This window comes from Perca fluviatilis, chromosome 1 (genome assembly GCF_010015445.1).
Source record: "Perca fluviatilis chromosome 1, GENO_Pfluv_1.0, whole genome shotgun sequence".
Classification (NCBI taxonomy): Eukaryota; Metazoa; Chordata; class Actinopteri; order Perciformes; family Percidae; genus Perca; species Perca fluviatilis.
In genome coordinates this window covers 19,696,215-19,724,055 of record NC_053112.1, presented here as the reverse complement: position 1 = coordinate 19,724,055, position 27,841 = coordinate 19,696,215, and the positions used below count along the sequence as shown (strand labels likewise).

Sequence of the window (27,841 nt, the reverse complement as noted above, 5' to 3'; positions counted from 1 at the left end):
ATTGGTCACATTAAAATCGTGTGAGGTACAATTTGAGTGAAATGAACGATCAGCTCCTTCAACTGTGCATGATTCATCATAAAGGTAGAGGTGGGTTTTTGAAAAATAAAAAAAATACTTTTTTGAAAAGGCTATTCTTTTCGTTTTGCATCGATCACATACCATTCATTTAAAATTCCTAGCATCATATTATTCACAATGATTATTCCTAAGAAATCATTTTGTTTAGCTTTAAGGAATTTATTATTATTATTGTGAAAAAAATATAAAAACAGGAAGTTGCGCTTTACGTACATTGCTGCGTGACGTAATACGTAAATAAGTTCAAGCTTGTGCTGCTTACTCTCGAGGTTGTTTTCCTTTAGCTATAATTATCTCTCGTCTCAGAAATATTAATGACAGATCTGCAATTACATACAAAATCTTGGTAGATAAAACGGAGTTAACATTTTATTCGACACATAAGGATATGCTATCTGACTTTGGAACGTAAATACAAAGTCAAAACCGTGTGGACAACAAACCGACTCGTTGTCAACCAGCTAAACCGGAGTCAGCACCACAAATCTCCACACCGTGTTCATTCTCACTTTCTCTTCCATTTCGTCTGTAGTCGGCCTTTACATTCTGTCACCAAGTTCAGTCCGTGGTTTCGCCAGGAGAGGATGAACTGGCTTTTCCCCCTGTCCAAAGGCTCCGGATCTCTCCCTCTGAACAGCCTACAGCAACAAAGACAGCGGCAGATCGAGTCGCTCAAAGCCGCTCATCCCAGGTAAAATGAACGGTAACCGGTCACATAAAACCGGACCCAGGTGCTGCTGATTACCGGTAGCTTGTTAAATATAACACTAGCTTTTCAAAGGAGACTATGGTCCATGTAGCTAATGTTTCCTCTCCATTTTGCTAACGATTTTTGATTTAAAAAAAACAACAACATGTTGACTGTTAACATACAGCTGATGTTTACTTAGCATGGCTAGCCACAAGGCTCACAGTTCAGCCAGAGGAAGAACGTTAGGCTAACAAAAAGTATAGCGTTTATAGCCTCGTTTTTCACACACAGTTGTCATTGCGATTCTGTAAATCTGTCAAAATTATACACACTATTTACGTGGACCCACAACCACTGCTTTGGCATGCCCCAGTGTGTTCGTTGAGCAGCTAATGTTTGCTAACCTTTTCTCATAGCTAACTAGCTGGATGTGATTCGCCAGGGCGCTGTGTTAGCTGGCTAGCTCAGTCGTGTCAGGGGTTCCAGGGAGTCCCCAGCACAAATGGGATTCATTTATTTATACTATAATTTCATCAGTTTTAAAGCAAACATGTATCAGATGGTGGCCCCTGGGACCAAATCTTATCAAATGTGGGGTTTGTGGTCTAATTTGTGTCAGTTTAGGGATCCTTGACGTGAAAAATGTTTGGGAACCACTGGGCTAGCTAATCGAGTCAGCTATTGACAGTTAGTCTATTTTAAGGTATGATGACACGAGTTGTAGCTGGTTGGTCCTGTCCTGTGATCATTCCAGTGTTTGTCATGCCAACGTGTCACGCATGTAGTTTTAGGAGGAGCTAGCTAATTAGACTTGGCGATTAAAGTATTAGCCTTTGTTTACTAAGGAGCTCTGTCATCTCAGTGTCAACATCCCAGCATAAACTGTTCTCTTGGTTCATCTCGTGTGTGTGTGTGTGTGTGTGTGTGTGTGTGTGTGTGTGTGTGTGTGTGTGTGTGTGTGTGTGTGTGTGTGTGTGTGTGTTGGAGAGAGACAAAGAATTACATTACACTACGGATGTGAAGTTCATGGGATTGCAGAGGCCACAAAGGCTAATGTGCTGTGGTGAAGGCTGCTTGTGTCATGGCAATGATGTTAACGAATAAATGGATGTGAAAAGAGAATTCATACTCTTGATAGACTATACTGGAATGGGTGAAAGGCCAGGGCTTCTTGACATGCAGCTCTCTTTTGCTTTTGTAGGGATAATGATTTCTTATACTGTGAAAGGTATGGATTATTTAAAAATCTGATATTACTTCTGGGGCCAATAACAATAATTGCCATTTCATTTTTTGCAATAGACAACACATTTTTGAAGTGATGACTGCAGAAAAAACTAAAGCAATGCAGTTATTGCAAACAATAATAGTAGGCGACAGTCACTGGTGGAACATAGCCATGCGGTGGTAATGCAATGAGACAGATATATACTGGGATCAGCATTACAACACATTTGCCTTTTCACTTTATGTTATTTTGCTACGAAGTACAGTTATTGGGTGAGGAAAGGCATTAAAAGCTCTCTCTCTAAAGCAGCAGAAGGTTCATAAACATTTATTGAAGATAGACGTTCAATACGTTGAAATGTGCTGATCATTACTGATTATATGTTTGTGTTTCTCAACAGCCTCGCAGAGATCCAGAAGGATGTGGAGTACAGAATACCATTTACAGTCAACAACTCCACCATTAGTGTTAACATGTGAGTACATCTTTGCGTATACAGTCAGATCACATATTTTATAACTTGTTATATATCCTGTTTCTGGGATTCTTGAAAGCTGAATCTCTTTTCTTTCCTCTAGTCTGCTGCCTCCTCAGTTCCCCCAGGAGAAGCCGGTGGTTAGTGTCTACCCCCCTGTTGGTCATCATTTAGTCGACGGCAATAATGGCACCATTATCACTAGCCCTCTCATTACTAACGTAAGTAGTTACTATTCTCCCTTGTCTAGATTTAAAAACTGTGTGCTGTCTCAGCACAGAGCCCATCCATTTTTGATTTTTGAAATAAAACATAGTTTGTTTTTGACATTTCTTGTCATCGTCATGCAGGTTTCTGATCATCTTTGTCGGTCGAAACAAGAAAGTGTTGTTTACACGTACAAATGCATAAACAGCATACTCAAAAAAACTGATCATAATGGATAGGGGTGACTCCCGAATAGTTGAATATTCGATGCTTTGATCGAAGGAGCCTGATTCGACTGCTAATCTCACAGTCAAAGCTTCGCAGAGGCGTTGTGAAACGAGGATCGTGCCATTTTGGCTATATCGGGGTGCTCAATGTCTGATTTTACATACAACTACCTGTTTTCTCCAAATAAGTTAATATACAGCCCATGATATAAATATCAACATATAATGCTGTAAATAAAAATTTGCAAAGAAAGAAGCTTTTAATAAATCTTTTTAAAGTCCGTGAATAAATCCAACCGCCCCATGACAGATTTAAGTTTCACTTTCCGTGATCGATGGAGGAGAATCTTGGCGGCAGGGATTTCAATCTTGAACTGAAAATGTCTGGGAAAAGAAAATTTAAAGTGTGGGTGCACTTTGATATAGTAAAAGATGATCCAAAGTGAGATGCAAGGTGTGTGCCATCTCCCGTGATCCAGTGCGCAACATCCAAACCTGGGTTTTCCAGCCTTCTGCAGATTTTTCCCAATAGCCTGTAGCAACATCAACTTGTTTTTTCTTTTTCATGGTTCTCTCCTTGCAACTTTCTTCTCAAATAAGAAAATCCACTTCTTTTATTTAACTTCTTTGCTAGTTCGTGCTTTAGTTTTATGATCTCACTTTCCTTTAAGTATTTTACTTGTTGTGTATGTTGTAGTTTGGGATGCACTCCGATCTGGGTAAGGTCATTCAGAGTCTGCTGGACGAGTTCTGGAAAAGTCCTCCTGCCTTGATGTCTACTGGCCCTGCTGGCTTTCCATTGTGAGTTTCCTCTTACAGAGTAGTCAGGATCCGTTATTGGAGACTGCACTACTCAGTATGACACAATGTGCCCTGCTATGACATGAACTTCCACGATTACCTTAGAAGTCACTGTTCCATTATCTTTAATGTGACTATTATTTGCCACTGTTCATCACACCCCCACCGGCCCCGTCAGACACCGCCTATCAACAGTCTGGGTCTGCCGAGGTTTCTTCCTTGCCACTGTTGCAACAGCCACTGCTAATGCTTGCTCTTGAGGGAATTACTGTAATTGTTGGGGTTTTGGAATTTATAGAGTGTGGTCTAGACCTACTCTATCTGAAAAGTGTCTCGATATAAACACTGTTATGATTTGATACTATAAATAAAATTGAATTGAATTACATTCATGGACACATGCAGGGGCGTAGCACAAAATTCTGGTCCCCGCAGAAAGGCATTTTCTATGGGCCCCTCCCCGCATCCACAGCTATTCATTCTAGCATCTTTTTGGGCCCTCCTCACATGAGGGCCCTAAGTACTCAGTCCCCTTTTTCCCCCCAGTCTTACGCCCCTGGACACATGTCCCTCAGTACTTTCTTGGTACATTTCTTAACAACAGAAAGTTCAGGAAATGATGAAGTTGAATGAAGTTTGATTAAGTCTCCTGAGGCCAGATGTATAAACTATGCATAGAGCTATGCCTATCATAAACTGTTTTTTATAAAGTTGGAATGTGTGCACCTCACACATACTTCAGACCAGGCATACACAGGATTTAACCTGAGATAGCTGCAGGTGATATGATAAGGAGGAGATTGAATATAAGTTGAGAGACAGGTAACATTGTCTTTTTAGGTCGTTTTCCAATTTCACTGATTGTGTCATTATTTATGTTAGTCGCCACAGTTCTGTAAAATGCCAATCCAAGGCACATTTATGAACTTCATTTTCAATGATTTATGAGTGACACATTTCATCATTGTTTTTACTTACATTTGAGCCATTATTTCCTTGTTAGTAATCACTTAATTTGATCCTGAATTGTAAAGCACCCTGTAAAGTCTGTTTCAACATAAGAGCTATAAATAAATCATCGATCATCCTACTGATGTGGAGTGGACACAACTATCGCTATGCTAAGGGTGTTTCTACATCCATTTAGGGCTAACTGTGGGAGTGGAAATGAGGCTCACGCCTCTCGCCCAGTTCCTAAAAGTTCCAAAAGGCAATATCAATAGGTGACTAAAAAGGAAGAATGCATATTTTCTGTGTAGCTTTCGCTTAAGTTTTACATATTTTTAATTGTAAATCTAAACAGGTTTTTTTTTGCTCCACCAGTCATTCATTGTTTTTGTTTTTGTTTTTATTAATTTTTGTCATAAATAGCTATAGTCATATATAACCAGGTATAAAAACCTAGCTTAAAAAAAATAAAATAAAATGTCTTACTATATTTTGAATGCCTTAGTGAAATAATCTCATTTCCTCCCGCATTTACCCATCAGTATGTACAAGTCGTCAGGCATGGCTCCTTACCCCACTCAGGCTTACCACTACGGCCCTCGCCACGTGGGCCCCGGTCACACGCCGCCTCCTGGGCCAGGCCCAGCTCCAGCTCTCATGCCTCACCCAGGAGCCGATGGTGCCCATGGGCCCCCTCGAGCTCCACCCCCATACGGAGTGATTTCTGACCTGCCACTGCCTGTTCCTACTGGAGACTCACAGGTACACTGATAATGGATAAGTGGGTTGATATCATCCATTCTAAGCACAATTACAAATATATAAAGGACTATGATAAGAGCTATAAGTCTTTATAAAGTATATATATATATTTAAGTAAATATATATATATACATTAAGTGTTACCTTGTAAACAGCTTGTCATGAATGAACACAGAGGAGCTTTCCACAGCTCCAGATCTATGAAAAGCAAATCAAGCATTGACAGTTTGCAAGGCGTCAGGTTCATCAACCTATTAAAAAAATGAATGCTGAAAGCAAGAGGTAGAACAACAATGTCTCAAACATTGACACTGACAACCCAGGATTTCTCAAGCAAAGCTTTTCAGATTAGATATATTTTCCCCTGAAACTGATGGTGTGTATTTGTATTTATTTGGTGATTTTGCCGCTATTTACACAAACCAATTGGCCTTCGGGTTCAGACAAATCTGTCGACACTGACATAAATTCATTGAAGAACTGATTCTACTGCTGTCTGTTTCAGGCTGGACTGAACGGACACATGTACAAGATGCCTGAGATTCCTGAGTCTTTTCCTGAACTCTGTGACTTGAAGTAAAGTATTTCCAAATATTGTCAACTTAAAACATCTTTGAATTAAGATATTATATAAGCAGGTTATAATGTGTGTTTTAGATAAGGGAAAATGTTCTTTTGAACCTATGATTCATGTCTGTGTTCTCTTGTTCTCTTACTTACTGCTGTACATCTACCTAACTATGTCTACCACCTCTGCTGCACCCCACCCTAGTCTGGCCCAGTTGTCCAACATGTCTGAAAACGAGGATTTGTTACTGGAGTTCTTTGTGAGTTTGCCACAACTGAAACAGGTCACCAGTGATAAAGAAGAGCTGATCACCAATATAGTCGATGTGGCTAGTAAGTTCCTCTTCTGCCGCTGGACTGAAGGTCTTGATGTTTCAATCTTGAAAGAGAAGTTTAAATTTAGTTGAGCATTACAAAGATTTGTGCATCTCTGTTTGTCACTTACAGAGAAAAATCTTCAGATGGAGCCACAGCTGGAAGGAAAAAGACAAGAAATGCTCTACAAGGTCAGCTATTACATCCAATGTCTCTCTGTCTCTCTCTCTCAAACAAACAGACAGACAAACAAACTGTGGCCGGTTAGCTCAGTTGGTAGAGCGGGTGCACATATGCAGAGGTTTATTCCTTGACGCAGAAGGTCCAGGGTTCGAGTCCGACCTGTGACGGTTTTCCTGCATGTCTTCCCCCCTCTTTCTCTCCCCTTTCATATCTCAGCTTTCCTATCAAATAAAGGCAGAAATTCCCCAAAAATAATAAAAAACAAAAACAAATACACACAACAAACACATTCATGCTATTGTCTAACATCTTATGATGTGTTTTTTTTCTGTTGACAGTATGAACAGCTGACTCAGATGAAGTCGGCCTTTGAGACAAGGATGCAGAGACAGCATGAGCTCAGTGAGGTAAGAGGCTACACTCCTCACACTGGTGGTTTAAATGATAAGAGCTTTTAAGTGCAGATGCTCCTATTTGTTTTAAAGCTGCTGATGTTTTTTTTTAATTTAATTTAAACCATTTTGATGACTTTAAACTGAACATTTGGGTTGTTCCCTTTTTAATTGTAGGAGCACAAAGAAATCTATGTTAAGTTTTTTAACTTAAGCTAAGCATAATTTAATGGCCTGTGTCGATCAGAACACTCACCAGTTAGGAGCACATGAAAAACAACAGCTGAATAGAAACTTCAGTCCAGACTTACTAGCAACCACATGTCAACATCTGTCTCCTACTACACATAAGCACTCGTGTTTTGACGATCCTCTTCTGTTAGATGGTATTATGCTCTCCCTCTTTGTAAACCATACGGCCACATTGTTGTCATGAAACTAACCTATACGTTTTTGAACATGTCTTGAAACACTCCACTGAATCTTTGTCTTTCTGTTTCTTACTTTTGTCTTTTATCCCCCCCACTAGAGTTGCAGTCTTAGTACTCTCCAGGCTCGGTTAAAAGTTGCAGCCCACCAGGCTGAGGAGGAGTCGGAGGAGACGGCTGAAAACTTCCTGGAGGGACGCACAGACATAGACGAATTCCTGACCAGCTTCATGGAGAAGAGAACGGTGAGAAGCCAGAAGTGCACTATTTGTGTAAAAAATAATCATAATATATTGTCTTTTTTTAGTCTGAATGTGATTAGAAGTGCAGTTTGAAACATTTTAAAATAATGTTGTATTGACTGTTATTTGTGCCATTCCACAGCTTTGCCACAGCAGAAGGGCCAAAGAGGAAAAGTTGCAACAGTCCATCAACACACATGGACCGTTTCCTACCAGCCACTAGAACACAAGGTACAAACCACACATAAACAGATTATAAATCATCTGTTTCTTTTGTGGAGGGAAACTGCTGGTTCTTAGCTGTCCATTTTGCAAAAGGCGGCCCTAATGGGGAAACCGATTTGTCATCATCATCTCTTCCTTCTCCTTCTTACTTCTTACATTTATTCCTCAGGTTTGGTGTTTTCTCAGCCAACTGCTGCCAACTTAAAGGATAAAGACTTTTGAGGGGATGAAAAGCACACTGAGTCAACAATGGGCACTTTAGAGAAATAGGAAGACGCTGATTGCAATGGTGGAAGAAGCCCACTGTGCCCAGATCTGGGCTAAAAAATACTGTTGAAGTTGGATTGCGTGAGCGCTAGATCGGTAAGCTATTGAGTTACTACAAGAGGCCAAAACTGGAAGGAGTGACACATGCTTAGCTTTTACAACTACGTTACTAAGGAAGGATTGATCACATTTTGGATCATTTCTATTGCATATGCTGTTTGTCCAGTTTTGACTTGACAGTGATGACAAAGAGTTGTGTTTCTTTCCGATATTTATGTCACGTTGATCAATCGGAGCAACACCTGCACCTGATCAGAGTTATTAGTGACACATTTGAAAGAAAATACAAATTGTTTAGGACAGGACTCCCAATCTTACATTTTGTTTCATGCGGTGAGCAAGTAAATGTCACTATAAAAGAAGTGTTAAAAAATGCTAATGTGTCTGTACTTCTCGTCTCAGAGATCATTGTCAAGTCCTTGCTTTATTATCCCTGAAAGGTCCTACCGGACAGACAGAAGACCAACCTTTACACTGCAAAGCTGCTGTTTACATTGAATTGGTTGTTCTATAATATACATACATACAGTATACGTGAAACTCAGCAGTGGCAGTGTCACTTCAACAAGTCAAGATAATCTATCAAGGACAGGGCAGTGTTGTCAGGAGAGCTTAGAATTTAAATTGCATATGAATTTTTCCCCATTAAGTAATGTCTTGAACACAGCCTCGAAATCAGTGTGTTTGCACAAATATTAATAATTTGTTAACACCATAACCGTCTTATCTATTGTACCTCAAAATCAGAGTTAACGTAATCCAAATAACAAACCTGGTTACTGGTCAGTTTGTTTTTTAAATTGCTGCATTAGGTTTGTGGGAGGCTAATAAAATATTTCCTAGAGGTTAACATAAACTATTTCAAACATTGACCAGTTTAACAAACACGTTATGTAAACCGAGGTTATCGGGGAAATCAGAATACAGTAAACCATATAAACGGTTTAATCACACTGTTACCTTCATTCTGTGCTGTTGACATCAATCGAGTTATTTGTGTACATGTAAACATACTGATTATGATGAGCACTATTATGATAACTCAACTATTTTATGACACCTTTTGAACTTTTTTGGTGAAGAGCCTCAGAAGATTTGGGATAATGTTATGTTAAATGCTGCAGTAAAACTCAATGACATTGGATACTGTATTTAAATATTGTTAATAATAGGCTATATTGTAATCAAAGACTCAGACACCTTGTATTATATGTTCTTATTTAATTTGTTAGAGTAATAAAGCATTTAGAATAAATCTTGTTTGCTTTACTTTCTGTTTGACAATCACTATTAGCCCTCTGACCGTTGAACCATTCATTAAGATCATAGCACAAATACTTTAACACTGGATGCATTATCTTGATTATAACAGTAATGCATTAAGTTCAGTATAAATACTCTTAACATGCTTACCAAGACTACCCACTTTCTTGTTGATAATACATTACTGATAAAGTCAACTGTATATTAATTAAAGTCATTGCAATCTACCTGAATTATATTTCTTAAAAGTGACTATTTGTTTATTTAACCTTCAACTGGAATGCACCTGTGGTTCAACTTGTTAAGATGTGTGAACATCTCTGGAAGGATACACAAGACAGCAACTGTAAGACACTGTAATGATTGCTTTTCCATGGTGAAAGAAATGTATCCTCCAAGATCACTTTTTGTTATCACCTTTCATCTAGCAAAACACACTCATAAGACACCTTGCTATTATGCAGCAGGATTATTTTGTGGGATTCAATTAGAAACTTAGGTGTGAAGGTGATAATGATGTGTAATAGCTCAGTGTTAAGTATTCAGAGTTAACACTGAGCTATTACACATCATTATCATCTTCACACCTAAGTTTCTAATTGTATCCCACAAAATACTCCTGCTGCATAATAGCAATGTGTCTTATGTTTTGCTAGATGAAAGTTGATAACAAAAAGTGATCTTGGAAGAAAATTTTTTCTTTCACCATGGAAAAGCAATCATTACAGTGTCTTACAGTTGCTGTCTTGTGTATCCTTCCAGAGATGTTCACACATCTTAACAAGTCGAACCACAGGTGCATTCCAGTTGAAGGTTTTAATTTCCCAGCTTAAACTTGCAATGCTACTATATAACAATCACGCCGTTTCTAAACAGCACCAAAGCAGAAATAGTCACTTTTAAAAAATAGAATTCATGTAGATTGCAATGACTTTAATTAATATACAGTTGACTTTATCAGTGATGTATTATCTACGGTAAATCTCTGCTCCATTAAATCTACTTGATAACACCCAGCAGTGTCAGGTTTAATACAAACAGGAACTGCAGAGGCACACAAGCACACTGGCCGATGGTAATTCACATATGAGACTACAACGCACACAACTACCGGAAGTCGAAGAAGAAGAAGAAGCAGCAGCAGGAGGAAAAAGAAGGCGCGCATTGCAGAAGGGTAACTGGTAAACTAGCTAAACTTGTTCACGTCTTATTATTTAACTCTGACTTATTTTGACTTTAGAGGCTCGTTTCTGCTAAGTATTCAATCATTTAAGCGGCCGAAAAACGTTAAAGTGAACCGTTAACCGACAAAATCTCTACTTTGGCACAGGTTAGCAAACACTTGACGGTTATGTTAACTTAACAGTTACGTGTTGTTAGCTTACTTTAGGGGTGTTGAAACGCTTTTATGTGGCATTGACGTTAGCTAGTTAAATTATGAATATAACTAATAGCTAACAAAAGCCAGTTATTGCTGTATACAGTCTCAGTGATTGTTAAAAGATTGATTAGCTAGTTAGCTAAGTCGATAACGTTACAAAGTTACAACTTCAGTTAGCCACTGACTAACCAAACGTTACTGCTTCACGGTCTTAATGACCATGGCAATCACTTCTGTTTGGTTGTTAAAGGTATAATATATAGACAGTGTTATTTTTTTTTAAATTAAGTATAAACCTATAAAAAATAATCCCTCTTGTGTGTGTGTGATGGTGTTTGTATCTGTAGAGACCCTGACCTCTTCTTCTTCTGGCAGACTAGAAGCCTTGCGGCAAATTGCTGCCTCTCACAGGACAGTTTAGGTAACATTCGAATGGATTGTCAATTTCAGCAGAGTAGTCTCGTAGCAGAGATATAATCCATGACTGCTTCCACTATTTCAAACTGATGTTCAGGGGGATTTAGTAAGTCTCTCAGTGCCCCGTTCTGTATTCCCATGTGACATAGCGCAGAGAACAACTGCTCTCTTTCATTTTTGTATTAAAGACAATCCAAAAGTACATGTTGGACAGGTTGTTGCTGTTTGCAAGTTCCACAAAGTCCATCCTCATGCTTGCCCATCTTTGCTAGATCCCATGCAAGTCTGCAATGCCCGAGTCTCAGTCTTGTCATTATTACGGAGTGTCTTCTTTCTTTGCCCAAATAGCACTGCTCTGCCTGTACCCTATTTTGAATTGAAAAATAATGATGACCCCCTTTTCCTTTTCACACTTCTTTTGCCACCCTGCTGTACTCTTAAAGTGATGGTTCGAAGTAATTTCACCCTAGGGTCCTTTGCACCATGACCTCGAGCCAAACACCCCTTTTTTTCACCTGGGTCGAACATTGGGAGAGTTAGCGTAGAGTAGCGTTATCAGCTGAATAGCTTAGCGCAGGGGCTAATGGATCCAGCGATGTATCTCGTAAATGACCCCACTAATAATGTCCGAAATGATGCCAAACTTCTACACTAGTACAAATAGTTTATTTACTCATAAAACGATGGATTGTAAAGTTTGTAAGTACACCAGAAGTGTATGTAAATAACACTTGCCTGCTGGCTTCTGCTCCCTGCTGTTGTTGTTGCTGCTGCCGGCAGTTAGACGAGTGCTTAGGGCCGTCTACAAATTACAACACCGAAAAGAGATACAACAAAAATATTTATTTATTTATTGATTCAGCTTTTTTACCTAAAAAAAATAGGTATAATGTCATATAAATTTGGTTTATTGATCATGACTAAAGAAAGCTTTGAAAGCTTTTTTGACAAAAACCTTTAACAATTTTTTTTGCAAAAAGCAACAAACGGGCCACAAAAAAGCACAAAAAAATGAATTTTCAATTTGGACCCGGAAGGACAAGGCAATACAACACAAGGGTTAAACGTGACAATGACTAAGACAAATAGTTTAAAAAAACAACTACAGTAAAACGTGATCATGTGAAATTGTGTATACAATAACTTGGCCACAATTTCTGTAGCTTCCTGTTCAACTAAAACGGTTAATTTTATTATGTGGTGCTAATGACATTTTTCCTCAGGTATTTGGAGAAACCAACAAAAATCTGTATATTCTCAAATAGTATGGTCTTAGCCACTATTAGTTGTTTGATGATGACTTGGCCAAAGTAGTTAAGTTTAGTTTTCACAATGATTCATTGTAGGATTATGATATTATTGCAATATGTAAATCCAGATTGACTCTTAATTTAACATATGGTTGGAAGAAGTAAAAATTGATCCAAAACGTTTTAGTTTTTAAAAATTATAACTTTTATTATTGTGTAATGTCAGAAGGACTTCAACTGTTTTGCCAGTCAAATTAACTTTAATGAGTGCATATTGAAATATTACAAAGTTGCATTTGTAAGATAGATAGATATATAGATATTTATTGTCCCATGAGGGAGATTTGTTTTCACAGTCTGTTTCACGCACATGACAATATACACGGACAAATACTTCAACAGATAACATAGACAAGACAGGTATATAGACACATAACAACCACATTTACAACGACGACACCGGATCTTTACAAAGTCAGCGAGATTGCAGACCTACACTGAAATCTGTTACCCGTTAGATGCTTTTTGCTCAAGCCACATAGTTTGATAGTTTTCACCAAAAATTGTGACTCCTTGATGGGGGGGTGGGGGGAGTTGTTGTCTCTATGTGCATTGGATAATTATGTGATTGTTGGGTTTAACGGTACTTTACTTGAATAACAATTTACCAATATATTGTAAGATTTAAGACTGAATAAGAATCTGCGTTCTGTGTGTCTAGATCAGTCCAGAGACATGGCACGACCGATGGAAGACAGCCATCGACGCTTCCTACAGACCATGATGGCCAATGGCATCGTTGATGAACAAAGTGCAAGGACGCTCTATCAATATTGTTGTGAAACCCACAACAGTGAGTCATTTTATTTAAATATAGCCAATTACTGATGTTTTTGATCCAGGATAAGTCAAAAGTTAACCTCTGTATCAGACCAAAGGATTTATAGCAGATCCTTGAATGACAAGAATAGAATTTCGCCTCTAAACAAGTCTTTTGTCTATTTTGATCATTTTTACCTTTGAAGTTCAACTCAATATTTACATTGCCTTTTTCATGGACCATTTTAACTGTATATAAACTTCATGAACATGTGTTGCGTTACAGTTAAATTCCCAAAAATGTTAAATTAGACAAAAACTGAAATCTCACTAATAAAGGACTTTAAAACATGGGTTGAAATGCACAAAAAATACGAAATCACAGGCAGTGGACTGTTTTCTAAACAGAAGTAACTTTTCTGCCCAAATAACTATATGTACACCTGAATCCAAAATTACCAGGTTGTTGGGTTAACTGGTCTTTATTAGGACAGGTGAACTGAGACAGTCCCTTTTTAATATTGAACGGGGTCACCACCTTATTTGAGGCCACAGGAGAAGTTTAAACATGAGAGTTACACAAGTCTTCTTGATACTAACAAAATTGGTCTTTATTTGTTTTGTTCTTGCAGCACAGCACACCCCAGATAAACTGGATGATTTCATTGAAACCATCAACTCAAAACTGCAGCCCATGTTCATGCAAATTAGAAAAGGGATGTCTGAAGACAACGGTCACCAGTTCTACGCCTTGGTTAGTGGGTTTAATAGCTGTACTGGGCCCGTTTTACCTAATTAGTGACTATTTTTAAGTGAGTCATGAGTCATTTTGGTTTGTGAGTCGAGGTAGTGCGAGTGCCACTGGACTAGAACCTGTACACAGATCTGGGGATGTGAAGCACTGTGAACTGTGTCACAAAAGAAACTTCTATTTGCCTTGCTGGACAACTAATAATAGTCTTGTTGCTACGGTGTTTGACCAATTAAGATGATTAGATCTAAAAACAAATGTCTGTCGCTTTTAAGCTCACCATTTCTATTCAAGTGACTGCTGTATGTTTGGCTGTGGGATCTGTTTGAGTACTGCATTATGTGGATGTGATCATTCATCATTAATGGTTGCTCACTTAATCCAGGATCCAGGGCCACTGAATCAATGTACATGAAAACATTTGTATATCTATCAGTTTGAGTAGTTGCTCAGTAAGGGGTGAAAGAAATTTTAAAAATGAAAAACCTCAGGATTTATAAACATGCGTGGGGCGTTGCGCTGCGCCGCGCCGGGTGCAAGATAGGGCCCAAGGTGTATTAAACCACTTGGAAGAATTGTTAATCACTGTTTCACTTTAATGGTGTCCAGGTGAACATGGCTGAGACTGATGTCACCAGGATGTCGTCAGATTATGCTGACAATGAGCTGGAGCTGTTCAGAAAAACGGTGAGTTAAATTCACACAAGGAAATCCTGCATGTCAACATCTTTTAAACACTTTTGTCCAAATCCTTTTTCAGCACTGCTGTTGCTACATGTATTTTTAAAAGGTGAAACTATAATGTAAATAAAACCTGAAATATCAGCTGACTGTCAAGCCCTTTGTCTTGCCCGGTACTGCTATTTACACTGTGTGAGCTGGAAAATTACACTGAAAACCAGTAGAACTTGTAATAAAATACTACCTTTGTGGTTGGGGGAATCGATACAGCATAGTATTGCGATATTTTCCGTGGCAATACTGTATCAATACATGGACGCCAAGTATCGATCTTTTATTATATAAATTGCCCATGTCAATTCAACTTTTATGGTACTAGAATGATCAAATCAATGGCATTGTCTGTCCGCTAGAAGTTGCAGTTGAGGTCAGCAGGAAAAAAGGTCAATTGCAATATATCGCAGAATATCGCAATATGTTTAAAATCACTTGCTTGAATCTTTAGTCAGAAAGGGCCTGTACATAGCCTGACGTCGTTATACTCAGATTCTAGTCTAGCTGCTCTCTCTCTCTTCAGTCACTCTCTATCTCGTGCGACCATATAACGTTACCGTGCTTTCAGGGCGGACTTGAACAGCTGAGTCGCAGTGACACAATCAGCTGGTTTGAGTCGAGCTGAGACGGGCCGGTTGAGGATTTTAAAACGAATGTGCTGTCGATATCTTCTATAACAGACGCCATGGCGGAATCTACACATCTCAATTCTCCAAATTCAACCCAAGCGCTCTTTGGTGACGTGGTTTATTACGTTACTGTTGATCATCTGACAATTTGATTGGTTCCGAACAGCTCTGGTTGGAGCATAGTTGCGCTGTCCAGACCCAACTTCCCGACCTCAAACTTTGTGGGCGGGGCTAAGTTCAGCTGGCGTCCAGTCTATCCCGTACACCTAAATCATTTAGTTTCTTTTATTCAGTTTTCAATGTCCAGTTTAGGCAGAGGGGAAAGTGCACAGATGTTTGGGCGATGCCTACTTCAGTGTGCAGAGTGTGTCCTGACTAACTTGAGCTGCTCTGATTCAGATGGACCTGATCGTGTGCTCTGAGAATGGCAAGGCCTCCTCCACTGATATTCTGAACAGCGCCGACACCCTGACCACCAAAAAGCTGAAGAAGAGCGAGACCGAGCACCTCTTGAACCGACTCGTGCATGACAAATGGCTCAATGAGGTAAAACACGGTGTCTACGCCAGAATTTCAAATCGTATTTAGTTATGTAGTCTCTGCTCCTTTTTCTACAAACTTCGAACACTTTCTGCCTGGACAGAAATCTATGTTTTTTTAGATCGATTTTAGGCACTTTTATCGCTTTCATTTAATGTCAGTTGGGGGCACTTTTATAAAGCGATTCATCTTAGTTTGGCTATCTTTTGGTTAGCCAGCTTCACTAAGATTAAAGGGGTGATAGAATGCAAAACCGATTTTACCCTGTCATAGTTGAATAACGACAGTTCGGTGGGTAAATAGGACATACATAGAAGCTCAAAGTCCCACTGACACCCCTTTGCTATGAAAATTTCATATTTTGAAACTGCCGCTGAAAACGAATCCCAACAAAGCTGGAAGTTGACGTCAACCTCCCAAAAACCGGAACCTTTGTCAGCCCATGGGTGTATTAAGAGAACGGTCACGCCTAACATTTACATAGGCTACAAAACTGACCGGAGATCAGGTAGTCTTCCGAATCTCGCATCGCGATCTGCCTGCTATTCCATTATAAAATTCACTTCTGAAACTTTTTTATGCGAGAAATCAACTATGTAAGGCTCAAATATGGGCCATTTTACGAAAATGGATGGCTAATTGCAAATTTTGTCCAACTGTGTGTCGGAATTCAGCGCCGGTGCTGCCTCGCCGCCCGACCTGCCTTCCTTCACACACCCCGGCCTGCTCTGAGGTACTTGGAGTTCTGTCACGACTGGCAGCCTGGCACTCCATACCCGCGCAAAGTCACCGGTTTTTGGATAATGGACTACTAAACGCTGGTGCTCTGACAGAGCTCCAGGGCTTGCGGCTCCCCTCTTCCTGCTAGCTAAATGCCCGGGGTGTGTGAGTGAGAGCAACGGTCAGCGGCTGTTACGCCCGCAGCAATCTCTTACCACAGGTTCCAGTTAATCTTTTAATGTGTGTAATTATAATGTGTTGAGTTATTTAAACAAACGATTGGGGAAATAAACGCGCTTTATCCGCGAAGTCTCATTGATAGAGCGCGCGGATGTAGCTCTATCAATGAGAGCTAGCTAGCCTCCTCTTAGAATTCCTCTGGAATTCACAAATATTCATTAACTTGAAATCGGACACCGTTATTAGCTTTATAAAACCTTTAGGGAGATGTAGTATAAGTGGCGATCGAAATTCAAACTGTAAATATACTCAAATTAAGGCGAAAAGGAAGCTAACTATGCGGATTTGTAGCTAGGATTGAAGGGACAGTCACAGCTAACGAAACACCTAGTCTTCACAAATATTCATTAACTTGAAATCGGACACCCTTGTTGCTTTATAAGACATATAGTTAGATTTTGTGTAAGTGGCGTGACGAAATTCAAACTGTAAATATACTCGAATTAAGGTGAAAAGGAAGCTAACTATCCGTGGTTTGTAGCTACACATAGCTAGGATTGAAGGGACAGTCGCAGCTAACAAAACACTTTGTCTTCACAAATATTCATTAACTTGAAATCGGACACCGTTGTTAGGTTTATAAGACATATATAGTTAGATGTTGTGTAAGTGGCGTGGACGAAATTCATAACTGTAAATATAATCGAATTAAGGCGTAAAAGGAAGCTAACTATCCGTGGTTTGTAGCTACACATAGCTAGGATTGAAGGGACAGTCGCAGCTAACGAAACACTTTGTCTTCACAAATATTCATTAACTTGAAATCGGACACCGTTGTTAGCTTTATAAGACCTTTAATTAGATTTTGTATAAGCGAGCGTGACATATGTGTAACATGTGGTAACAGATTGCTGGTGTAACAAGCTCGCTGACGGGCTCTACCTCTCACACAACGGGCCATTTAGCTAGCAGGAAGAGAGGAGTTGAAGGCCCTGGAGCTCTGTCAGGGCAGCGGTGTTGGTAGTCCCTTGCTGTGGGCTGCAGCCGTGACCGGAGCTCCAAGTACCTCCATAGCACGCCGGGCTCTCTGAAGGAAGGCAGGCTGGGCAGCGAGACGCGACCGGGCGGCTGAACTCCGCCACACAGTCCTACCACATTTGCAATTAGCCATCAAATTTCGTAAAACGCGCCATATTTGAGCTTTATATAGTTGATTTCTCGCTTAAAAAGTATCAGAAGTGAATTTAATAAACGAAATAGCCCGATAAACAATGTATAACTTTGCAGTGTCTGAAATATGAGAGTCTCCCATGTGTTTCTATGTAGTTTGCTCAAACCAATCAGCGCGTAGCTCATTCTGAATATTCATGAGCATACCATATTTGGAAGAAAAGCTCTCGTTCCAAATAGAGCCATATTCACAGGGTAGTTAAGGGCCTAATAAAATATCATTCGGGCAATTTTTTATCCCAACCAATGTTACATACCCCATTAGGAGACCTTAAGGAACAGTGTAAAATACCCTATATAATCATTCTATCACCCCTTTAATATTGGTGATGTCGATTATCAACCGGCTGTGTTGCTGATCCCTGTTGGGGAATTAGGTTACTGAACAAGGGTAAGGTTTTGCAATTTAGTTGGGGTGAAAGATGTACAATATTATTTAAGATTGGTGCATAACAAGAATATCAAAAGTGATAATATAAAATAAACAATATCATCTCAGTGTTTCCTCTATGTTGATTTTGTAGTGGCGGCCCACTATGGCAAAATTTCTGCACCAACGGTATCAGAAATGAGGCTGTACAAAAAAATGTAATTGCGGTTGCCTTTTAAATGATCCTGCAGCTCACATTGCAATTTAACAACAAGTAGAACTATTCAGAGGTTATTGGGCCCGTCCAGTTTAACTCCACATACGGTTGTTTATGTAGTTTATCGTCAAAACGTTTGCTTTCTTCCGAGTCGACTATTAAACGAACAGCTCCACTAAAAATGTTCGGCAGACCTGCCCCCACTGCTAAACTGAAATCCTAAAGGAAACGCTGCATCTTAAGCCAGGCTCTCATGATTTTAGCTTTGACAGACTTGTTAATATTCCCAAAACCAGACTTTGCTGTTCAAATCGTGGCAAAGTAATATATAAAATGGGTCAACACAATTTGTCATTGTACATTTGTAACATAGATTTATTTCAAATCATTTAAAATCGCATTCACTACTAACCAGATGAAATTTGACCAGTATCTTTGCTGTAGCATTTAAACACTTTTTTTTTGTTGGTTAATTTGTTGTGTGATTTATTTCTGTTCATTAATGTAGAAACGGGGTGAATACACTTTGTCCACCAGATGTATTATAGAGATGGAGCCATACATTCGCTCAATGTATCAGGACCAGGTCAAAGTGTGCCACATCTGTCGCAACATCGCTTTCCAGGTAAATGCTACCTCTGTTATGTATAAACTTTATACCCTGTGACAAATACCTGAATGAAATTAATTAGAATCAGTTCTCTAATTGGGAATCTCTCAATACTACTTTCAGTATATGCGTTAATGGTAAGAACTATTTTTTTATTTGAAGGCTAACTTCTATAGTTAAATGATTACACTCATAATTATTTCCAAGATTTACTTCACAGCAATTTTGTAATTGAAAGGCAGTGGCATTTAAAGATATCTTTTTTTTTTTTTTTTTTAATATGACCATAAAAGTACGAAATCAAATGTTTTAATGCAATAAATGACTAACATTAGATAATTGTACTATTTGAAGCTGTCTGGAGTAAATATGATTATAGTGTAGAGAAGTCATTCACTTGGGAAGTCACACAGACTTGCTCTTGAGTAACTACATGAATATGAATGACCAAGAATTCACTCTTTTAATAATAGGATTGTATGTGTTTCTGCCGTACAAACAAACAGATAACGTTCATATGTAATAGTCATGTGTCTGTTAGTTCAGTTTTTACATCCTGTGTCATGTTGCGTTGTTCTTCACCTTGCATTGACATTGGTTACTTTTGTAAACGGTAATGATTTTTGCTTTACAAAGAAAAAAGAAAAGTTTGCTCACAGTATTAATCTGATCTCATTTTCTTTTTTTTTCAGTGCCAAATTTGTGAGAAGCCTACATGTGGTATAAAAATACACAACCCCTGTGTGGCCAGATATTTCAAAGGAAGAGCAGAGCCGAGGTGTCCAGCTTGTGATGACTTTTGGCCACATGAAATCCCTGGTAGTTTTTTGTTCATTTATAGATACTGTTTACACACATATTGGAACTGCAATCATTACATAGATGCACATTCAAAAGTCCCACATACGTTTATTACTTGCTTCCAGATCCGTACCCAGGATGCTCTGCTTTTCAAAAATCACATTTTGCACATTTTGATTTTTGGAAAGTAATTATACATTTGGAATTTTGTCGTACAGTATACTGATCTATTGTCTAAATTGTTTATATACAATACATTAAAAGTGGCTCCACTATTTTACTATTATAAATACATTGGCCTTTGTGTTCTTTTTGATTTATTTGACCTTTTTAAAACCACATAGTAAATTAGACTTCATTTAGATGTATTTATAAATAGAATTAAAATTAATAGATGTATGAATGGCAAGTGACTCGAACAATAAATCCCTCTCTGCTTGTATGTTTCACATATTATTTGTTTTGTTCATTACAGAAGTCAGACGGTCCCGGTCTCAGTCCAAACAGTGAGGACTTCAGCATCAAATGTGTTTTTTTTGTTGTTTTTTTTGCTTGTTAAAGTTGTTTAGTATTTTTTAACTTAACTTTGTAATAAACCAAACTGTTAATATAAATGTCTTTTATAGTTATTTTTTTACAAAAATGTATGAGAATGTGTTTCACTGAAATGTCTTTTATTATGTTTATTTATATACAATCTTCAAAAAAAAAAACCGCCGTTTTATATGTTGCTATTTTTGTACACAATATACCTGCATCTGAATGTTGGTTCCGTCCTTTATTCTTTCCCTGTAGTCATTTTCAGATTGCTCCCTTCTACATGCCACTTAAAGCTCAATTTTTAAGAACATAACAAAGCTTCTCAAAATGTAATGTTAAAACACTTTGTTTCATCCATGATAATTTTTTCTGCATCTGACAGATCAGGCCATAACCAGTGGAAACCTAAATCATAAAGTCTGCTGTTAAACATTTTTTCAAAGTGGTTATGGTTTGAATTATATTAGTTTTGCATTGCTGCTGAATCCATACATATATAATTCACTCGATAATCCTGTGTTTAAATGGAATTACTGAGATAATGATTAAATACAATTTGAGACCATGCTTTCTTTACATGTTCTTTCTCCTCAACACTTGGAGCAATGTGAGGTAATGCAGTTAGGCAACCATTCATAATCGGAGCTAGAATTATGTTTTATTTCTTCAAAACTTAACTATCTAGACAAAAATAACAGTTTTAGAGTCTCTGTTACTAAATATAAGATAAGATGGACTTTATTAATCCCACACTGGGGAAATTCCTCTGCTACAGCAGCTCAAAAGAAAAATGTACACACATCATAATAACACAAATAGACATTAATAACCTAATAACCTATTAATTAACCTTGTATAAACAGACAGTATATAAACAGATATACAGATGAGTAAGAGCGAATGAATAGAGATGACATATTGCACAGTAGGAGGTGACACAGAGTAATAAATAGATAAATGTGCAATCAAATTGTGTTCACAGTTAAAAGTATACATGATGCTGCATTTGATAAATAGACTGGATGTTTTCTAAGAAATGCCTGTATGCAAAAGGTAAACCTATATAAACTATTATAGTGTATATATATATATATAGTAAAACTATTATTTCACCAGGTCTACAACTACCAACGAACTTATAATGTAAGGCAAAAAAGAGCAGAAAAGTATAACATTTAAGAGGATGAAACTATCAAATGTTTGGATTATTGCTTCAAAAATACTTGCAGTAGATAACATTGTTTATGTTGTCACATGCTGCATTTGTGTTGTTTACATACTCTACCATCACATATGATCACCAGCATTTACATTTTTTTGCAACACTTTCACTTACTAGAGGATATAGGTTATATAAACATTGTGTAGTGACTTTAAAGTATATTTGCCTGAGAGGAGTCCTGCTCAAGTATCTTCAGGGTGACAATTAACTTGATGGCTTTTCTAAACCACGGATAGAAAAAAGCATATATGAGTGGGTTCAAACAAGAATTAAAATACAACAGCCAGGACACAATGGCCCAAGATGAAGCACTGTTTGAGATGTCCTGTCCTACAAGAGAGGGATAGTAATATGGACAGAAACTGATTAAAAACACCAGTATCACAATACCCAGAGTCCTAGCTGCTTTTCTCTCCGATTTCTTTGCAGTGACTCGAACTGCACCGCCTCCAACAGCTGTAATATGAGACTGCATGGCTCGAGCCTGGGACACTGCCACAGTAAACACTCTCATGTACAGAACGAGGATGACTGAGCAGGGGCCGATAAATGTGATCACAAGGTCGACAGTTCCAGAGACGTAGTTAATCACCACCACACACTCCCCATAGCAAGAGTTATATCTGTTGGGCTCCCTGAGATGGTCCTTTAAAATCAGCCCGTTGTAGATCAACGAGCAGGCCCAGCACAGACACACAGACACCTCAATTCTGCTGCGAGTGATTTTGTTTGAGTACTGCAGAGGATAACAAATAGCTACAAAACGATCGATCGATATGAGCACCATGTTCCCCACAGAGGCTGAGGTGAGAGTGAAGCCGAAAATGTATGACAGAGCGCACATGAGATCACCCAGCAACCAGCAGGTTTCTATGAATCGTGCTGTTTCCACCGGCATCACCAGCAGCCCGACCAGGAGGTCTGAGATGGCCAGGGAGAGCAGGAGCAGGTTGGTGGGGGTGTGGAGCTGTCTGAAGTGGGAGATGGAGATGATGACCATCAGGTTGAGAGCTGCAGTGAGCACAGAGATGGAGGAGAGCAGCGCGTATAGGAGGACGGCCTCAGAGCGAGGACGCATTAAACCCCTGCAGGACGAGTTCAGGAGCTGAGGGTAGCAGAGCTCTTCTCCCCCCAGGCCGTGCATCATCCAATACTGGAGAGAGGCGACGATCAGAACCTGCTGAGCTCAAGCAGTGCTCTGATCTTCTGAGACATATAGTGCAGCTCATTTGTCAGCTGTTGTCAGCCTATTCCTTGTTCCTTGAATTTCTTCTCCTCTTCGTCACCTCTCCCTTGCTTATTCCACCCTCCCTTCTTTATCCCACTGTGACATGATGCAATATATTAGTTTCATGCAACTGATGGAAAAACAAAATCTGTAAAGCTTAGGGAAGTTACATCAACCGCCTTAAAGCCTTGAGGGGATAGGTGTCATGTCAGTAATCAACAGATATGAGTCAAGCCAACAAGTTATAGTCACAGAGACTTTACAACTGTGGTTTTCTGACTTGTTCTGTCCTTTGTTAGGACATATGAGACTCGAGCACCACTTAAAAACAACTGCTGTTGTGGTTGTGTGAATAAACGTTTCACATGTACAGGCATAGGCACAAAACTGTTGTGGTGAAACTGAAGGCTATGCTGGAAAATTAGAATCCTATAGCAGTTTGGGTGGTAATGCTTATATACCAAGGTTTGGTTTCTGAAGAAATCAATTAACAATAATTTTGATAATTGTTAAGTTAATCGTTTAAGTCATTGGCAGGATGTTCTGCTTTTCCCTGTTTTATGTCAATGTATTTTGAATATTTTTGAGTTTTAGACTATTCATCTGACAAATTGACGAAGGCAACTTGTGCCCTGGGAAATTGCAATGGGCATTTTATTGACTAAACAGCAAGTCACTTAATCAAAAAGATACTTTTCCACCTTATCATGGTGGAGGGGTTTGTTTCACAAACCAATGGTTCACGTTACTCCTGCTACGTCCTGTATTTTTAACACGTCTATGCCCACCACCCACAGGGATAGGCATTGGGGTTTGGGTTATTAGGGCAGCTAAAGGCGGGGACCTAGATGTGTTGACCCACGGCATTGCCTGAAGAGAGGCCTGGACCTTTTCTGGAGGTGCCGAAGGTGATAGGTGTTGGGCGGGTGTGGATGTACTCACGAGCCCCTGGCTGAGCGACTATGAACCTGAGGTGCCTATGCACCGAAAAACAGCAGTTCAGACAGCTACCATGCAAGGCACTTGCCTAAGCATCAGGAGAAATGTGTAGTTCACTGTTTTGCTTAACGACACTTTGACATGGAGACAGGACCTTACTGTCAACACTGCAATGAATGGATTCTACCTCCTAAGCCACAGCTTGGTTGGGCATTAACCCATCAAGGACCTCTTGGACTGGTGAGGCTCTGCTTGCTCTTACATTTGGTTTGACAAAGGGCTACTGGCAGATTCCCCTGTGGTCACAGTCCAAAATTATCATCAAACTCCAAGGTTTAGGACAATTTGATCTAACTTTCCTTAAAGTAGTTTGGAGCCCTAGCCTACTTCGACCGCATCATTATTGTGGGCACAATACTGAAGTGCTTTAGACCGACAGGACCCAGAGCCAACCTGAAAAAGTGTTTTTTTTTGGTGAGCTGAGGTAAAGTATTTGGTTTACTGTATACTCAGGTAGAGGGAGGTGTGTCCCAAGGTTAGCCATGGTGGCCCTAAAACAAATAGGAATAGGAACAGGTTTGCTAATAATGTCATCCTTAGGTTTCACTGACTTCTCCCGCAAGGTACAGATACAGTGCAGAGTGGCCTTAACTTTTCTCCTTATTGTCTCAAGGCAGCTGCATTGGACAGAGGTCTCAGTGAACCATTTTGTCCTGAAAGTTGGGAGAGTTGACCACTTAGTAGTCTACATTAGGTGGACTTTTACTTCTCAGCATCAGTGTTACAACACTATATTGAGGGGACAACCCACTGGCTTCAAGATGGTGCACAGCTCTTGAACAAAGATCGTAGAGGAAGTTTAAAGTGCTCATATTATGCTTTTTGGCTTTTCCCCTTTCCTTTATTGTGTTATGTATCTTTTTTTGTGCACGTTATAGGTTTACAAAGTGAAAAAGCCCAAAGTCCACCCCAAACGCACTTACAATCTCCAACAGAAAACACTGTTCACCAATTGCTCCAAACAGCTCTATTGTAGTCCAGCCTTTACTTCCGTGATGACCGTGCATCACTTTGTAACACACCTTATAATGCTCGCCTAGCTGCTAGCATGGCACTCCCTCATACTCTGCTTCTGACTGGCTAGTTGTCCTTACCTAGCTACTGAGCATGTGCAACTCCCAACAAAGATGGAACAGAAGTGTGATGCCTCACTCTGTAGCTAAAACAGAGAGCTCAACACACAGGGTGAAAAGGGGAGCTGCAGCAAACCATGTAAACCTATTCTGATATAACCTCTAAATACAATGATGAACCTGAAAATGAGCATAATATGAGCAAACGTTAGCTGACTGCAGCAGCAGATGGAACAATAGTCTCGCATTGCCAGACCTTCCTCTACCACGGTGCTGCGGAGGAGGGTCTGGCTAGTCCCTACAGCATTCCGGGATGGAAGGAAAACGTGCTCTGGTTTATTGTCATTTCTTTAAACCAATCACAATCGCCTTGGGCCGTGCTAAGCACCGGGAAAAGCCGCAGTGCCACTGCAAAATAGCCTAGGGAAGGAAGTTGTTTTGGTGGAACACGTGTACGTTGAAAAGTTGTTTTAGTCGTGGAACAGAAAACTCAGATTGGACAGCTGTCTGGATTTACCTTGCAGAATCTAGGAAAAGGTTAACCATAGTCCTCATAAATCGACCAGAGTTTAAAATGCCAACACAAAGAAAGCGCAAGGCAGCGGAGCAATCACGGAAGTGGAACGTCAAGGATATATGCTGTGTTCCAGGCAACCCGTAACTCGTGTTTTCACAACCTTCTACCTGTGAAAGTGCCCTGGAACGGCAGTCAAACCGGTAACTTACTACTCGTGAACTCGTACCAAATTCTTGTACTCCCAGTTACAAGCTAGAAGGGTTTGTGGTGACTTTGCCTCTAACGCTACCAAGTCGTGAGTCGTGACTTGAAGTCGTAACTTAGGGGCTAAAAATTGTGTCTGGAACGCAGCATTAGACTAATGTAACAATGGCGTTATTATGGATCCCAAGTAACTTCTAGGCAAGTCCCACCCTACGAATGGTTGGGGTAAGGCATTGACCTTGAGTGATTAAGGTTAGGATAGCTGATTGGTCAGGGGCTAGGACCTGAACATATCGTTACCTTGTGTAAGCATCGATGACTGGCCAGTAGTAGCATGTGAATGCTATTGAAGGGTGGGTCCTTCCTAGAAGTTGCGTGGGTTCCATAATCACACGTAACAATTACTTTGTCCAGTCACAGCTGCAAGTAATTTGTAATCAGGACAACTGTCTGTTTATCTGTTGGCAGATGCTGTGGCCTCAGGCCCCTGATGAGACGTACCAGGTAGTCAGCCCAGAAAGATTGTGCCTGGACAGTAATAGCATGTGTTTGCTTCCGCAGCAGGCGTTTTTAACAGAAGACATTTTGACATTTCACAGTAGGAAAAGTACAGGTGTAAATACTAAAATGAATGATGGCTGAATTTCATTTGGCTTCTTCAGTGTCAGGGTCCTGGTAACAGCATGCTGACTGACTGTCACTCTGTGATGGAGCCATTGCCAATGTTCATAATTCGTAATCACAAACCAGTACATTTATGTTTTTATGTTTTCATGAATGTTCTTCATTTTGACCCCAGCTGAGATCATGGCTCACAGTGTAAAGGGGATATGGTTGCATCATGTGTTGACGCTAAAATGTGTTTGTTAACACCTTTGACTAGAATTGTCCTGTGGTTTACTAAGGTGTTATCAGACATTATTAAGGTGTGAACATGTCCCTCCGGTACACAACATTGCTATCAACTATAACGTTTGTTTTTGTTTTTAATGTTGAGACTAATGTATCCTCTGAGGTAATGATGAGTTAGATAAGTTTGTGTGTAGTCCTAAATCATTCTGCAGTGTTTTCAGATAATAATTTAACAATTGGTTTAACCAGTTATTTTAGAGATTCTGTTATTTTTTTCTTTATCACTTCAATAATAGTATATTTTCAGCTTTTGCCAAAAAAATGCAGCAAATCCAGTTCAGTAGACCTTTTGTCTAGTGTTTATTAACCTTTTAACACACACCTTTAAATTGTCACCTATTTTGCATGCCCAAATGGAAAACTGTTAGGCCAAAATGCATATATGACTCATCATTTGAAAGATAACATCTCGTTTCTGAAAAATGTGTTTGTTTATCATGTGGCTGAAACACAACCTAAACCATATCAGCTCAAATATGGCTCCAAAAAGTTTGATTAACAATAACTAGGACATGCTTTATGCCAGAACTATGAAAATCACCACTTACCTTCTACATATTGTCAACCACACCTGTATAGAATATAAAACAATATAACCTTATGGGAGCTAAGGAGTTTTTAGTTTGTGGTGTCACTGGCTAAACTATGATGTATAAAAAAGAGGCATGGGTTAACTAGCCTATGGTGAAAATATGATATATAAAGAAGCTGGTTCCCGGCGGGCACATGGGTTTTGTTGACTATACAGTTGATGCTTTTTAAATGTATTTAAAAGTAAGTGAGTGTAACTGTCCCATAACTGAAAGTACTTCAGTACAAATACTTCAAATTCACGGGATCAAAATTCAGCCATGATGACACTTCTGCTCAAGTTGTATTGACCTTTTCTTTTGTTTACAGTCACACTGGAAATTTAGAAAGCATGTGTTGTGACTTTCTTTTTGTAGACCATCTAAAGATGTCTGAATTTACTGTGAGTTTTGTGTTTTCAAAAAGAAGATTTAACCTGGTTTCCTATGGATCAAAAACCTGCCGCATTTCAAAGTCCAGTGAGAAGCTGCATCAGGGGATTCTCAAAACTTAAGCTTTTGTAAGATTTTGCAGTGCTCAACTATGTTAAACCTCTTAACAAAA

The 27,841-nt window shown here is 39.3% G+C and overlaps 3 protein-coding genes across 5 annotated transcripts; 2 read left to right on the top strand and 1 right to left on the bottom strand.

Annotated features, from left to right (window-relative positions):
- Nucleotides 1-309: 309 nt before the first annotated feature.
- On the top strand, nt 310-9,354 carry vps37a (VPS37A subunit of ESCRT-I). The gene is made up of 12 exons (XM_039810990.1): nt 310-772; nt 2,401-2,475; nt 2,579-2,696; nt 3,607-3,710; nt 5,201-5,420; nt 5,926-5,996; nt 6,193-6,320; nt 6,435-6,493; nt 6,824-6,892; nt 7,407-7,550; nt 7,690-7,778; nt 7,942-9,354. The coding sequence occupies exons 1-11, from the start codon at nt 666-668 to the stop codon at nt 7,768-7,770; spliced, it is 1,176 nt and encodes a 391-aa protein (XP_039666924.1). The 5' UTR covers nt 310-665; the 3' UTR covers nt 7,771-7,778; nt 7,942-9,354.
- A 1,058-nt stretch (nt 9,355-10,412) lies between these two features.
- On the top strand, nt 10,413-20,626 carry nsmce1 (NSE1 homolog, SMC5-SMC6 complex component). Of its 3 annotated transcripts, none has more exons than XM_039816186.1 (8): nt 10,413-10,536; nt 13,132-13,263; nt 13,862-13,983; nt 14,590-14,667; nt 15,744-15,890; nt 19,110-19,226; nt 19,904-20,030; nt 20,488-20,626. In XM_039816186.1, exons 1-8 carry the CDS (start codon nt 10,449-10,451, stop codon nt 20,520-20,522), a joined length of 846 nt encoding a protein of 281 aa, XP_039672120.1. In that variant the 5' UTR covers nt 10,413-10,448; the 3' UTR covers nt 20,523-20,626. The 3 variants fall into 3 exon arrangements, with proteins under 3 accessions (XP_039672120.1, XP_039672129.1, XP_039672138.1); XM_039816195.1 differs by having other exon boundaries at nt 10,433-10,543; XM_039816204.1 differs by lacking the exon at nt 10,413-10,536 and adding an exon at nt 10,560-10,692.
- A 1,299-nt stretch (nt 20,627-21,925) lies between these two features.
- On the bottom strand, nt 21,926-22,918 carry LOC120556888 (trace amine-associated receptor 13c-like). Its single transcript, XM_039796741.1, has one exon. It carries the CDS (start codon nt 22,916-22,918, stop codon nt 21,926-21,928), a length of 993 nt encoding a protein of 330 aa, XP_039652675.1.
- Between the last annotated feature and the right edge of the window lie 4,923 nt (nt 22,919-27,841).